At 38.4% G+C, this 13,591-nt stretch overlaps 2 protein-coding genes across 3 annotated transcripts; one reads left to right on the top strand and one right to left on the bottom strand.

Moving 5' to 3' along the window:
• On the bottom strand, positions 1-8,767 carry tnfsf14 (TNF superfamily member 14). 2 transcript variants are annotated; one of them, XM_016452814.1, is made up of 7 exons: positions 8,746-8,767; positions 4,442-4,861; positions 1,725-1,760; positions 1,601-1,634; positions 1,450-1,515; positions 939-1,173; positions 1-863 (listed from the first exon to the last, which is right to left on the bottom strand). In XM_016452814.1, the coding sequence occupies exons 2-7, from the start codon at positions 4,631-4,633 to the stop codon at positions 704-706; spliced, it is 723 nt and encodes a 240-aa protein (XP_016308300.1). In that variant the 5' UTR covers positions 4,634-4,861; positions 8,746-8,767; the 3' UTR covers positions 1-703. The 2 variants fall into 2 exon arrangements, with proteins under 2 accessions (XP_016308300.1, XP_016308299.1); XM_016452813.1 differs by having other exon boundaries at positions 4,442-4,945; positions 8,746-8,764.
• Positions 7,094-13,270, top strand: LOC107662734 (transmembrane emp24 domain-containing protein 1-like). The gene is made up of 4 exons (XM_016452816.1): positions 7,094-7,402; positions 7,890-7,987; positions 8,774-8,960; positions 12,791-13,270. Exons 1-4 carry the CDS (start codon positions 7,241-7,243, stop codon positions 13,007-13,009), a joined length of 666 nt encoding a protein of 221 aa, XP_016308302.1. The 5' UTR covers positions 7,094-7,240; the 3' UTR covers positions 13,010-13,270.
• The last annotated feature ends 321 nt before the right edge of the window (positions 13,271-13,591 follow it).

Below are 13,591 nucleotides of genomic sequence, written 5' to 3'. Positions count from 1 at the left end.
GATGAAGAAACAAACTCACCCTGATCTCGGATGATCTGCAAATTTACATTTTTAGGTGAAGTATTTCTTTAACGTGTGTTCTTGACTTACTGTGGTGGTAAAATACCTCAGTACTGAGGTACTTGCTCAAAAAGACACTCTGAAACAATTGCTCCATCATGACAACAGTTGGGAAAAATAAAACAAAGAATAATAAACCTGACCATAGAAGAAATCTCTGGTTTATACAGCAATGCTGAGATGCATGTTACATTATGAATTGCACTGAAACATTCCAGAATGCAGCACTTCAAACAGAGACATGTAATATATGTATATAAACTGACATCAGCTTATAATAGATAAAGGATAGATGACAGTAACAAGTTTACAAGCATTTGAAACATGATTTCTTAAATAGTGCAATTATTTAAAAATAAGTGATTAAAAATATGTTTCTTTTCAAATGGTTTCCTGAGAATGGGCCTCTAACGCACAAACTAGCAGAATTATCGTTTAGCTTTACGGAGAAATGACATCTGATCCGAGGGTCAGGTTTCAGCCATACTCACACTAAATATATTTATTCACCCGCAGAAACAAAAATAAAAAAATAGCACAATTCTATATTGCAACAATTCGCTAAATATGTCAAATAATATTGAAAACTGGAATGAGAACCTGAGAGTGTGTGTGTGATTTTCTTGCAGCAGTATGTCAGTATTTAGACCATGAAGGCCCCAAAGAAGTTCTCGTAGGCTTCACCGTGCACCTGCGAGCTGTTATTGACCTTCACGAACACACTGTCTCCTTTATACAGCTGGAAGATGCCTCCCAGGTAGCTGTTGTCCCTCCACTGAGATTTATTGGGCACGCAGATAAACCTAAAATAAAAACATTCATGAGCTTTAACGCTTGCAGCTGTGATCTGAGGTGATCTGTGGTGTGCTGTGGAGTACCTGGAGCTCTGCATCAGCTCGATGGCCTGTGAGCTGTACCTCTCCGTGCACTGCATGACCTGATGCTTGAAGAAGTTGCAGTTCTCCAGGTGAGCGATCTTGGAGAAGATGTAATAGTATCCGTCCTGCTGGACGTACAGGCTGTTGTTCTTGTATTCCAGTCCCCTCGTGAACACCGGGAAGCTGTCGGCTCTCCAGTGCAGGACGCCGTTCCCGCCAGACGCGGGGGAAGCGACTACACACACACACACACACACACACACACACACACAGAGACACACACGTCATGCAGCTGCAATACGTTTAGCAATATAATGGCTAATGCATATGAAGAAAAATGTAAAAAATATTTAATAACTGGGAAAAATCCCCAAATTTTCCAAAAGTTTCCAAAAATTAATCCCAGAAAGTTTCAAAAATTTCTGGAAAGTTTTGGAAATGTTCTGCTTTTTTGCAACCCTATTCAAAAACATAAATATACGTGTGTGTGTGTGTGGAAGCTGTTCCATACTTTGCAGAAATGCTGCCGGTTTGCTCTCAGCTTTGGGAGGTTTCGCAGGCACAGCTTTATTGTAATCTGTTGAGAAAACAAGCCGAATGAACACTGAACACATCTTGAAGAGCAGCGCTTCAATCCTCTGACTGTGTGAGAGTTTACCAACCATGTGAACTTCTGGGAGACGTGGACTTCTCTCCCTGCGGATACATATTTACAGCAGCGTTAATACGATCGTCAGACACGTGCTTATGTACTCGCACACACACTTGAGTAAAATATATACTCACTTTTATATATTCCACTTTATGGATATCTGATGATGCCTAGAAAGAAAAGAAAACTTTTGATGTCTTTCACAACTTAAAATGTTTTGGCATTTCAGATGTGAATGAAGGCCTGTTCACAGCAGTCTGAACGAATGGGTGTTAATGCTCCTGACTGAAACAAGTATTCGTATACCGTCAATGCAACTGATTTTTAAGTGTTGTAATCTCGTTTCAGTCTCACTGCTGAATAAAACTGGCCAACCAATAGGATTTGTGCTTTTAGTCACCGCAGCTGTTACAGTGAGAAGCAGAGGAGCAATCAGCTCTGGTCTCTGCATTACTGTATTATGGTGTGGTTTTATAAACATAACGGATTAGGAAATCTGAACGGTGATGTTTGAAAACATGCAAATGATGTTTGACACCCTGCGTGTCAGAAACCGAAAGTTAAGCCCAAAGTATACTTCAGTTAGGGTCTAGCGTATAATGCACGTGGCGCAAATTTCGTCACTAGAATAGTACAACGCAACACTCAATTTCTGTAGCCACGCGTACTTTGTACACCCAGGTCGCACATGCACAATTAATTTGCTTTGCACTAATCAGTTGTTTAGTTTAAAAGAGTACAAAGCTATTTTTTTGCTCATAACTTCTGGAGAACAATAGAGCAGACGTCGGACAAAGATGGAGCTTTCTAGAGCACATGCAAACGTGTATAAAAAAATTTTCTTTAAGGTTTACGTAGCACTTTATGTCCCAGAGTTATCAGGTTATTTCTGCTTTTCTAAAAGCGCCATCTACTGTCAGAGAATGAAACTGTCTGCCTTTTGTTAACGCATTGGTCTGAACAGACAAATCTTCATATCTTCACATTTTCATATCTAACATTAGCACTACTTTGGGATAATTTTATCACTAATCAAATAATTTTTGAATGTGTCTAGATAGCTACGGCTTACAATTTAACTTTTTTTCTGGGGGAAGGTGAGTTAGGGTATATGAGAGTCCATTGTTTTAACCTTTTTTTAACAAATCTGACTTTTTAAAAAGACTCTCGTTGTATTTTAAGATCTGTTAGGATGTGCTGAAAGGCTCTGTCCTCAATCTCATGCACTTGAGTCGTTTGTAGGACCATAACACTGTTATTAGTTTTGATAGAGGACTGTCACACTCTTTACCAGGATGAACACCAATTGATTTTATTACATGGAGCTTAATCATGCATTGCTAATATATATAATGGTATGTGTGTGGTTTTTTGTTTGTTTGTTTTTTTGACAATGTCTTGGGTGTAAATGTGCAAATGTTTACAGGAAATCTCTACACAGTAATCCAAAGCCATGAGCAATATTCTGCGGGGGTTGTGTAACCTAGTGGTTAGCAATCTGGGGTAGTTACCAAAGGCTTCAAAACCATAAGCAGATGCAAGACCTCTGGCTACTGCTAAACTGAGATCTGCCTTTAGCCAAACGATAGATTATCCAGTCACTACTGACACTAGAACAGCAGAGGGCTGCCTGTATTTTACACCGATTCGTCTGATCAGGGGTCAGAAAGGTCAAAGCAGAGTGAGATTTTGAGACTCTTGGCAGCATCCAAGAAGCGAAACATGGGATCATTCCCGCAGCGTTAGAGGAAGTGATGTCAGCACAGGGGTGGGAGGGGTCATCTGACCTACACTGATGACAAGATGCCCAGCGGGGGCAACAGTGTCTCATTCTTGTGGCATTGTTGCAATTATTCATTGACATTGTTGACTCAATTCTTCCACACGTATAGTAATTATTATACACGTCTCATGAGCTCATATTATCAGTCACACCACATGATCACAGAAAAGCTAAAGAGTGTGAAAAACACTGTAAAAGAGATGTTGTGTGGTTACAGCAACTAAAATACATGCTTTCCCTTTATAGATGTACAGTAGGTGTGTCAGCACTAGTGAAATGATTGTGTTGGGGTTTTTCCACTGCAAATATTCCCAGAACTATAATCTGAGTGTACGGATGTCTCAGTATTTGGAGCTACATGAACTAAACCTGACGGCCAGGATCTCCAGCATGACTTCAGATGATCTACAGAGCAATCTGAGTCACATGATCAGTGATCTCTGTGGTCTCCTGGAGCCCATTGTAAATACTCATAACATTACTCAAGCTCATGCCCATGTGTCTCATTTAAGAGTCACACCTGTGATCCTCGGGGGTCAAAAACAGGCCAAAGATGGTAAGCAGAACTTTTTGTTTAATTAAACAAATGCACTATATTTTATTGCAATTATATTGTTTCTTTAATACATTGTATTCTGAGGGAATTCCATGCTCCTAGACAATGTTCACTGCTAAATTGTGTGTTATAGATAGATAGGCTGCGTTTTGACTAGTTGCTTTTAAAATTATTTTCAGGTGTACTTTTAGTAGGTTTTGCATTGGGATATATTTAGGCATTATTAAAGACTACTCCATCAAGGCTGATTTGTAGATTGTACATAATTGCTCTGTATGTTCATTTTTCCCATTCAGATCACAAGTGTGACTATTTTTATTTTACAATGATTTACTCTTTTATAATCATGTCCGCATCAGCATATATCAAGTGCTACATACCATACCACCAAACATTTAAAAAATGCAAAACAGAGTATTTTTTGGTCTAAAATGACCAAAGACCTCCAGAGGGTTAACTGAGCATAGCTAATAACTATATGAACTGCATGGAAGAGCGTGATGAGGACTCACCGCGGGCCTGCTGTAGAGATGCCAGATGAATCCAGCCTCGATGAAGACCCCCAGCAGAGCCACGGCCAGCAGCAGGTAGATGACGGAGAGCCGCGGGCCGTCCCTCCTGACGGACACCTGACTCGGGAACGCCTGGCTGTCCACCACGAACACCTTCATGTCTTTATTCACGCTCTCAGCTGCGTCCGCCATGCTGCAGTATGACTGATCTATCAACCCAGCCAAACAACACCTACACCTTCAGACGGGAAACCTCTCTGTCAGAGCGCGACGGCCGGGTCCTCCATAGAGTGTGTGAATGATTCACTGCGGTGTGTGAGAGTCCATCCTCAGCGTGAGCACAGCAAACACTCAAGCATACAGCATCATCTGAGCAGACTCTCCTGAGAGCGACCTGACATCCTCTGACCCTGAACCTCACTGAGCCCACAGAGAGAGAGAGAGAGAGAGATGACCGCCCACTGCTCGCGGAAGGGTGTGTGTCTCAGAGAGAGAGAGAGAGCACTAGGGAGGGGTTCGACAGAGGAAAGGAACTAAAATGAGGAAGTTTTGGCTGAATGATGATAAATCTATCTGTCACTCCATTTTTACGTCTGTCTTCTGAAACCTCGTTGTTTTTGTTCTCCATTTACCTAAAAAGTGACTTTTTATTATTGTTACTTAAAAAGTAACACAGTCCTACTTGTCAAATAAAAAAGTAACTTTATTATTATAACTTAAAGTAGTATTGCTTGTTGCTAATCTCATAAAAAGTCACTTAAAGTAACAATATTCTGCTGTCATGAAAAGTAACTTATTATTGTTACTTAAAAAGTAACACAATCCTACTCACTGAATAAAAATAATTGTTGTTTGCTTAAAGTAACAATATTGTGTTCATTTCATAGAAAGGTAACTTTTTGTTGTTACTTAAAAAGTAACAATATCTTAGTTATAAAATATTTTTTTGTTTATTGTTTCTTGAAACATAACAATATCCAACTTATTAAATAAATGGTAACTTTTTTATATTTAACTTCTTATTAGTTACTTAAGAAGTAACAATATCCTGCTTATAAAATAAAAAAGTAACTCATTATTGTTACTTAAAAGTAGCAATATCTAACTTATTATTGTTAGATAATTATTACTTATTATAAACTTTTTTATTGTTGAAGTAACAATTTTTGTGCTACTTTCATAAAAAAGTAACTTTTATTGTTACTTAAAAAGTAACAATATCCTAGTTATAAAATCATTTTTGTTCATTGTTACATTAAACAATATCCAATCTTATTAAATAAAAAGTAACTTTTTATTATTTTTACTTCATTTAACAATATTTGTGCTAATCTCATAAAAAGCTACTTTTTAAATTATTGTTACTTAAAAAGTAACAAAATCCTACTTACTGAATAAAAAGTAACTATTTTAGTTACCTAAAGTAACAATACTGTGCTAATTTCATAAAAAGTAACTTAAAAAGTAACAATATCCCACATATAAAAAGTATTGCTACATAACTATTACTTTTTATTGTTACATAAAAAGTAATAATGTCTTAATTATAATATCAAATGACCACTGCTAATGTACGAAACGGGAAGTAACTGATGTTATTTTATTTCATTTCTGTAAATGTATGATGAAATATTGAATTGGTCTGTTCGATCGTTTCCTCACTGCAGTCCTAAAATCACCCTGCTTTTGTGTTGCTGTGCATGCAGAGGATGCGTGAAGATCTGCAGAAATCCGGAAAAAGCAAACAACAAAATAGGTGACCACAGGCGCTCTCGCTTATCTGATGACCCAGAGACTAGTGCGCACACACACACACACACACACAGATCTGAGAGTTCCGGTGCAGTGAGAGCTCAGATGTGAGGATGCAGTGAGACAGGAAGCAGTCGTCTGTCGTGAGCTGTGGCACTGACCGTGAATCATCTCTGAACACACACTCTCATGCACCTGCCCTCATGAAACTGGACCAGCGTCTGATCTCTGGTCAGTTTTGAATCAGTTATGTTCAGTCGCTCGCTGTGTGTGTTCAAAGTTCACCATCTCACTTTCATTCTTTTCACCATGACATTTCTCAGGGGGTTTTTCACAGCTACACTTGTACTGTACATTATACAGTTGCATTTTCTTTTGTGCAATTTTATTTGCAGTTGAAGCTTTTATGTGCATGCTGTACAATATTTATTATAATAATCTCTAGCCTAAAGCATGAGAAATAGTGATGCTTGACTTACCATTAATACTACTGCCAATAATAATAATAATAATGATGATAATAATAATAATGATAATAATAATAATGCAACTGATTGCGAGCCATTTTATTGAGTATTTTTTCACCCTACTCAACACAGATGTCACTACCAGCAGAACTAAGTGTGGATGTCAGTATGGTTTGGTTGTGCTGTCATCTAGCGACAGATGGACATTATATCAGCGTGTCTAAAGTAAGACCCCATCGTAGACATGTTCCACTGAATTCCGCTTTGAGGTGTGCGTTTTAAGTGATTATAGCTTATATAATACCGGGTTTATGTCTATTTATATATTTTATCTCATAGTCTGATTGTAAAGTTGATCTTATCTGGCTAGCATTGCTTTATGCTTCAGGATGTTACAGGTTTCGATGACGGTGTTATGTGTAACACGCGTCCCTGCGCGCTGATTGGCTGCAGCGCGGACACTCGGTGTGCTCTGATTGGCTGAGCGCAGCAGCAAAAGTTGAGCTACGGAAGCGGAACACATCCGCTGCTGGACTGAGTTACGAGCGCCGTTTAAAGCGCTCTTCCTCTGGGTTACAGCATGCATGACGCGTCTCTGCTCGGATGCGTCGCGCTGTTCATCGGCGCCGTCAACGCGTTCAGTCCCACCGACAGCGAGTTCACGTTTCTGCTGCCAGCTGCCAGCAAAGAGTGTTTCTACCAGAGCGCTGTTCGCAACGGCAGCATCGAGATCGAGTACCAGGTAACGTTACAGCGCGAGCTCTGAGATATGTAACGTTACACACAAACACAGATGACGGAGAACGTTCTGGCGAGGTTCTCTAATGTTCTCAAAACGATATGAAAACCTTTATACATCTGACAGCACAGGTACGTCTGCTAAAGATCTGGAAAGCATCTGCTGTGTACAAGCATCTGATAGACGTCAGTTTTGCATGCATTATAAATCATAAGCATCTTAAAGACATCTTCTAAACGGCTATTTGACATCTGCTAGGAAACATCCTCCTATAGACTACTGCAGATGAGCAAACACTCTAAAGATACAGATGTCTCTGAGATGTACGTGTGCTGTCAGGGAAGTCACTATTCAGAAGTAACGCTCTCATGATGTTTGCAAAGGCAAACCTAATGGAAAGAGCCATTTCATGGTTCCACCTTTATTTACTCTGATTGTCCTAGAAGTGCCAGAGTTAAACTACGGTCACTATGGCGTTGTGTTTGTGCAGGTGATCGCCGGAGCAGGCATGGATGTGGATTTCTCCATCGTCTCTCCTCAGGCAATCCACCTGGTCTCCGAGTTTCGCCGTTCTGACGGCGTTCACATGTGAGTGCTCTCATCTCATCTCGCTCAGACATTTCATTTCGGAAATCATACTGTGGTGCGTTCATTGGCCAGATAGCACACGCACATCTGCAAGAGGTCTGTTAAAGATCTGGAAAGCATCTGCTGTGTACAAACCTCTGATAGAGGTCTTTAACACATGCATTCTAAATCATAAACATCTTAAAGACATCTTCTAAACGTCTATTTGACATCTGCTAGGAAACATCCTCCTGTAGATGTACTGCAGATGAGCAAACACTCTAAAGATACGTCTTGCAGATGTCAAACAGACGTCTCTGAGATGTACGTGTGATAAATACCATGGTATTATCATACATTACTGTACTATGGTCCTCCTGTCACATATAAAGTGTTGGGCCGTTCACACCATTCAGCTGCTGCTTTCTATTGTTTTGCTGTGTAAACATGCGCTAGATCAGTGAATCTCAATCTTTTGGCGTACCGGACCCCGTTCCAATTCAGAACCATCCTCAAGGACCTCCAGAACAAAATTGACTCGTATCATTTGTGTCTTTGTGAGGACCAAATGCAGTCAAGTATAATTCAAGTTAGCTGACTTGTCCAGTATTTGGCCATATCATCAGCTATATTGGATTTTTCTTTCATGGGAACATCATGTCAAAATATACAACATTTATACAAAAATTCATACTTTATACGGACCCCCTGGCCTTATGTCAAGGACCACTAGGGGTCCACGGACCCCTGGTTGAGAAACACTGCACTAGATGACTTACTCGCGTGTGATTGGTCCGCTGTTTTCAGGGTGGAGCCCACGGAGGCGGGAGACTATCAGATCTGCTTCGACAACAGCTTCAGCAGGTTCTCCGAGAAGATGGTCTTCTTCGAGGTCATCATGGACAGCCCAGCCAATGACGGCGGAGCAGACGACGAGTGGGCGGGGCTTGGAGAGCCAGAGAGCCTATTAGAGTACAAGCTGGACGACATAAAGGCGAGTGAATCTGATGTCAGAGTCACATGATTACATAGTGCTGATTTATAAAGATATTAAGTGAATGACGTTCTGTGGGCTGCCTCTGTCTTCCACAGAAACACAAACCAGCTCAGTGTGCTTTTCAGGTTTTTTTTTATGGGAATGTGTTTCATTGAAAATAATCTCAAAATGCGAAACATCCTAAAGGCTTCATTTACTTTAAGCGGTGTTATTTTGGCATTATTTATATGATATAGTATTTATTAATATTTCATTTAACATATTATTTGTTACTAATTTTATGTGCTTTTGTCATTTTCATTAGTTTTTTTTATCTTGTTTAATATCAATTTTAGTCCTTAAACCTATTTCATTGTTTTTTTTTTCATCTAATATTTATTTCAGCTCTATTTCAATTACCAAAACAATTTTGAATAGTTTTAATTTATTAATTAACAGTAATAGCACTGACTTTAAGCAAAATCTAATTTCTTAATTACATATATATGGGCCAGAATTGGTCCAAAGTCAGAGTTAAAAACGTCTTGGAAAAAATGTCTTTTCCCAAAAAAAAAATGTGTATGTAAATTGTATAATATCCAAAGTACACATTTCTAGTAATTAATTCTCATGTTGTATTTTCAGAAAATATTTGTCCTCTCCCCAAATGTGTCACTACCGAAACACAGTAATAATTTAATTAGAAGGGTTATAATGACCTACTAAGATTTTGCTTGCATCTACATTGTAAATATATTTGTTTGCTATTTTTTTTTTCAGAGGTAAATCAATAACAGTTACATTTTTAACAATATTTCAAGTGTGATTTATGAGAATTGTTGTATTTTGAATCCAATTTGTTCTTTGTAAAAGGCATGAAGTTGATCAAACTGATTTCAAAGTTAAGGATTCATTAGTTTGAATATACATTGAACCAAAAGCTATCATAACAGCTTCAGTATACTTTATTTCTGAGAAAACATCCCATGTTTCGGTAGTGACAGTAATGCTTTGGTAGCGACATACTAACATACTAACTCACATCCTAACTTGCGTACTAACTCACATACTAGCTCACGTACTAAAATACTACTAACTCACGTACTAGCTCACGTACTAAAACACTACTAACTCACTAACTCACATACTAAAACACTACTAACTCACGTACTAACTCACATACTAAAACACTAGTAACTCACATACTAGCTCACGTACTAAAACACTACTAACTCACATCCTAACTCGCATACTAACTCACGTACTAAAACACTACTAACTCACATACTAAAACACTAGTAACTCACGTACTAGCTCACGTACTAAAACACTACTAACTCACATCCTAACTCGCATACTAACTCACGTACTAAAACACTACTAACTCACATACTAAAACACTAGTAACTCACGTACTAGCTCACGTACTAAAACACTACTAACTCACATCCTAACTCGCATACTAACTCACGTACTAAAACACTACTAACTCACATACTAAAACACTAGTAACTCACGTACTAGCTCACGTACTAAAACACTACTAACTCACATCCTAACTCGCATACTAACTCACGTACTAAAACACTACTAACTCACGTACTAACTCACATACTAAAACACTACTAACTCACGTACTAGCTCACGTACTAAAACACTACCAACTCACATACTAAAACACTACTAGCTCACGTACTAGCTCACGTACTAAAACACTACTAACTCACATACTAACTCACGTAATAGCTCACGTACTAAAACACTACCAACTCACGTACTAGCTCACGTACTAAAACACTACTAACTCACTTACTAACTCACATCCTAACTCGCGTACTAACTCACGTACAAGCTCACGTACTAAAACACTACTAACTCATGTACTAACTCACATACTAAAACACTAACTCGCGTACTAGCTCACGTACTAAAACACTACTAACACGTACTAACTCACGTACTAAAACACTACTAACTCACGTACTAAAACACTACTAACTCACGTACTAAAACTACTAACTCACGTACTAGCTCACGTACTAACTCACGTACTAGCTCACGTACTAACTCACGTATTAACTCACGTACTAGCACACTACTAACTCACATACTAAAACACTACTAACGTACTAACTCGCATACTAAAACACTACTAACTCGCGTACTAACTCATGTACTAAAACACTACTAACTCACATCCTAACTCGCGTACTAGCTCACTTAATAACTCACGTACTAACTCGCGTACTAGCTCACTTAATAACTCACGTACTAAAACACTACTAACACGTACTAACTCACATACTAAAACACTACTAACTCACGTGCTAAAACACTACTAACTCACGTACTAGCACACTACTAACTCACGTACTAACTCACGTACTAAAACACTTCTAACTCACGTACTAGCTCACGTACTAACTCATGTACTAGCTCATGTACTAAAACACTACAAACTCACGTACTAACTCACGTACTAGCTCACTTAATAACTCACGTACTAACTCGCGTACTAGCTCACTTAATAACTCACGTACTAAAACACTACTAACACGTACTAACTCACGTACTAAAACACTAGTAACTCACGTACTAGCACACTACTAACTCACGTACTAACTCACGTACTAAAACACTTCTAACTCACGTACTAGCTCACGTACTAACTCACGGACTAGCTCATGTACTAAAACACTACAAACTCACGTACTAGCTCACTTAATAACTCACGTACTAACTCGCGTACTAGCTCACTTAATAACTCGCGTACTAGCTCACTTAATAACTCACGTACTAAAACACTACTAACTCACGTACTAGCTCACGTACTAACTCACGTACTAAAACACTACTAACTCACGTACTAACTCACGTACTAAAATACTAAAAAATCTGCATAACTGTACTAAAATATAGTTTATTTCTCCCAAATATGAGGATTATGTGTTCCCTTTTGTCATGGAGTACACACACGGGACACATTTTCTAACATAAGGTTTCATAATTTACAAAGAAAATATAAAATAAATATTTTTTTGAACTTCACTTTTTAAAAGAATCAAAAAAATATTTTTAAAACAACAATAAAACATTTTTTTTAATTTATTTCAATATCATTTTCATAAGTTTAAATTTAGGGGTTAGGGTTCGGGACAGCTTCCTCCCAATTGAAAGTACCCAAGAAATGATGATTTTATATATATTAAGCTTACTAATATTTTAAATATTATTGTGGGTTTCAACAGAGAATAGAAGGGTCTTAGTAAACATCTAAGATTTTGAATACTTAAATGCTTTTTAAATGTGTTTTGGTTGTGGGACAGCAGTTTGCACCAGTTCTGTAGAATGGCCCATATATAATATATATACTGTATATGGATAATAATTAGTGGGAAATTGTTTATTTAATTTAAAATAATCTCAAAACATTAAATAAAGCTTTAATTTACTTTGAGCAGTACATAAAGCATTTACTTTATTTTAGTATTATTTAGATACTATTATTTATTTATATTTTTACATTTAACTTATTTTATATTTTTCTTTTTTTTAATCAATTTTATGTGCTTTCATCATTTTTATTATATCTGTTTAGTTCAGTTTTGGTATTTTAATATTTAAACTTATTTAATTTCAGTTATTTGCCAAGGCAGCATTTCTAATTAGAGTCAAGTTTAAGTTTTACATCTAATATTTGTTTTAATTCAGCTCTGTTTCAATTACTAATTCACTCACTCACTCACTCACTCACACTCACTCACTCACTCACTCAAACACACTCACACTCACTCACACTCACTCTCACACACACACACACTCACACTCACTCACTCACTCACACTCAGGAGTCGATGGAGACGGTCCACCGGCGGCTGGAGCGCAGTCGGCAGATGCAGACGGTCCTGAGGGCCTTCGAGGCGCGCGACAGGAACCTGCTGGAGGACAACCTGTGGCGGGTCTCCTTCTGGTCCTGTGTGAACCTGCTGGTGCTGCTGAGCGTGGCGCTGACGCAGGTCTGCAGCCTCCGCTGGCTGTTCTCCGACAGGAGGAGGGTCTGCTCCTGACACGCTCCAGAGACCTGCACGTGATGATGAGAGACTGCAGGCGGATCGTCTGCTGCGAGGAGGCAGGGCTTCGTGTCTTCCTGTCGCCTCAGTGTCGTAGCGCTGTCTTTTTTAGTCCCGTCATTTCATGGCGTGAGATGATGCCGTTTCGGGAAAATGTGCCGTCAGTCAACAGGGAACCTTCTGTACAGCTCTGTGCTTTTTTAAAGAGTTTTACACAATAAACCAATCAAACGGGTCGTGTTAAATCTACAGTTTGCTTTCTAAATACAGTCATGGTTCGTCTGCACATTATTCTAAAGAATGAAGATCAAGTTGTAACATAATAACTGATGAGTTTCCTTTTCATCAGATGCCATTAAACCCTCGTATTCACACAGAGACCTTCACATAGAAGCACTTCTCCATTAGATGAATCCATGGATATGATCCAGCTGTGTTTTACTCGTTAAACATCCACTCACTTGGAAATACGTCACATTACGTAAAAAGGTTTGCAAACTCAGTTTCATGTTCAATTTTCAAAATTAAAGGGAAAAAAATCATTTTAGTACAGAAAAATAAAACACTAAATATCAATTA

This window comes from Sinocyclocheilus anshuiensis, unplaced genomic scaffold, assembly GCF_001515605.1.
Source record: "Sinocyclocheilus anshuiensis isolate Anshui unplaced genomic scaffold, SAMN03320099.WGS_v1.1 scaffold687, whole genome shotgun sequence".
Classification (NCBI taxonomy): Eukaryota; Metazoa; Chordata; class Actinopteri; order Cypriniformes; family Cyprinidae; genus Sinocyclocheilus; species Sinocyclocheilus anshuiensis.
Note: the sequence above shows the minus strand (reverse complement) of the source record. Positions and strands in the feature narration are given on the sequence as shown.

Excerpts from the sequence above, each read along its gene's own strand:
- tnfsf14 (XM_016452814.1), bottom strand. The coding sequence starts at position 4,633 with ATGGCGGACGCAGCTGAGAGCGTGAATAAAGACATGAAGGTGTTCGTG. Across the intron at positions 1,174-1,449 it reads ACCGGCAGCATTTCTGCAAA|TCGCTTCCCCCGCGTCTGGC; the intron begins GTATGGAACAGC and ends GTGTGTGTGTAG. Across the intron at positions 864-938 it reads GAGCTGATGCAGAGCTCCAG|GTTTATCTGCGTGCCCAATA; the intron begins GTACTCCACAGC and ends TTTTTATTTTAG.
- LOC107662734 (XM_016452816.1), top strand. The coding sequence starts at position 7,241 with ATGCATGACGCGTCTCTGCTCGGATGCGTCGCGCTGTTCATCGGCGCC. Across the intron at positions 7,988-8,773 it reads CGTTCTGACGGCGTTCACAT|GGTGGAGCCCACGGAGGCGG; the intron begins GTGAGTGCTCTC and ends CGCTGTTTTCAG. Across the intron at positions 8,961-12,790 it reads ACAAGCTGGACGACATAAAG|GAGTCGATGGAGACGGTCCA; the intron begins GCGAGTGAATCT and ends ACTCACACTCAG.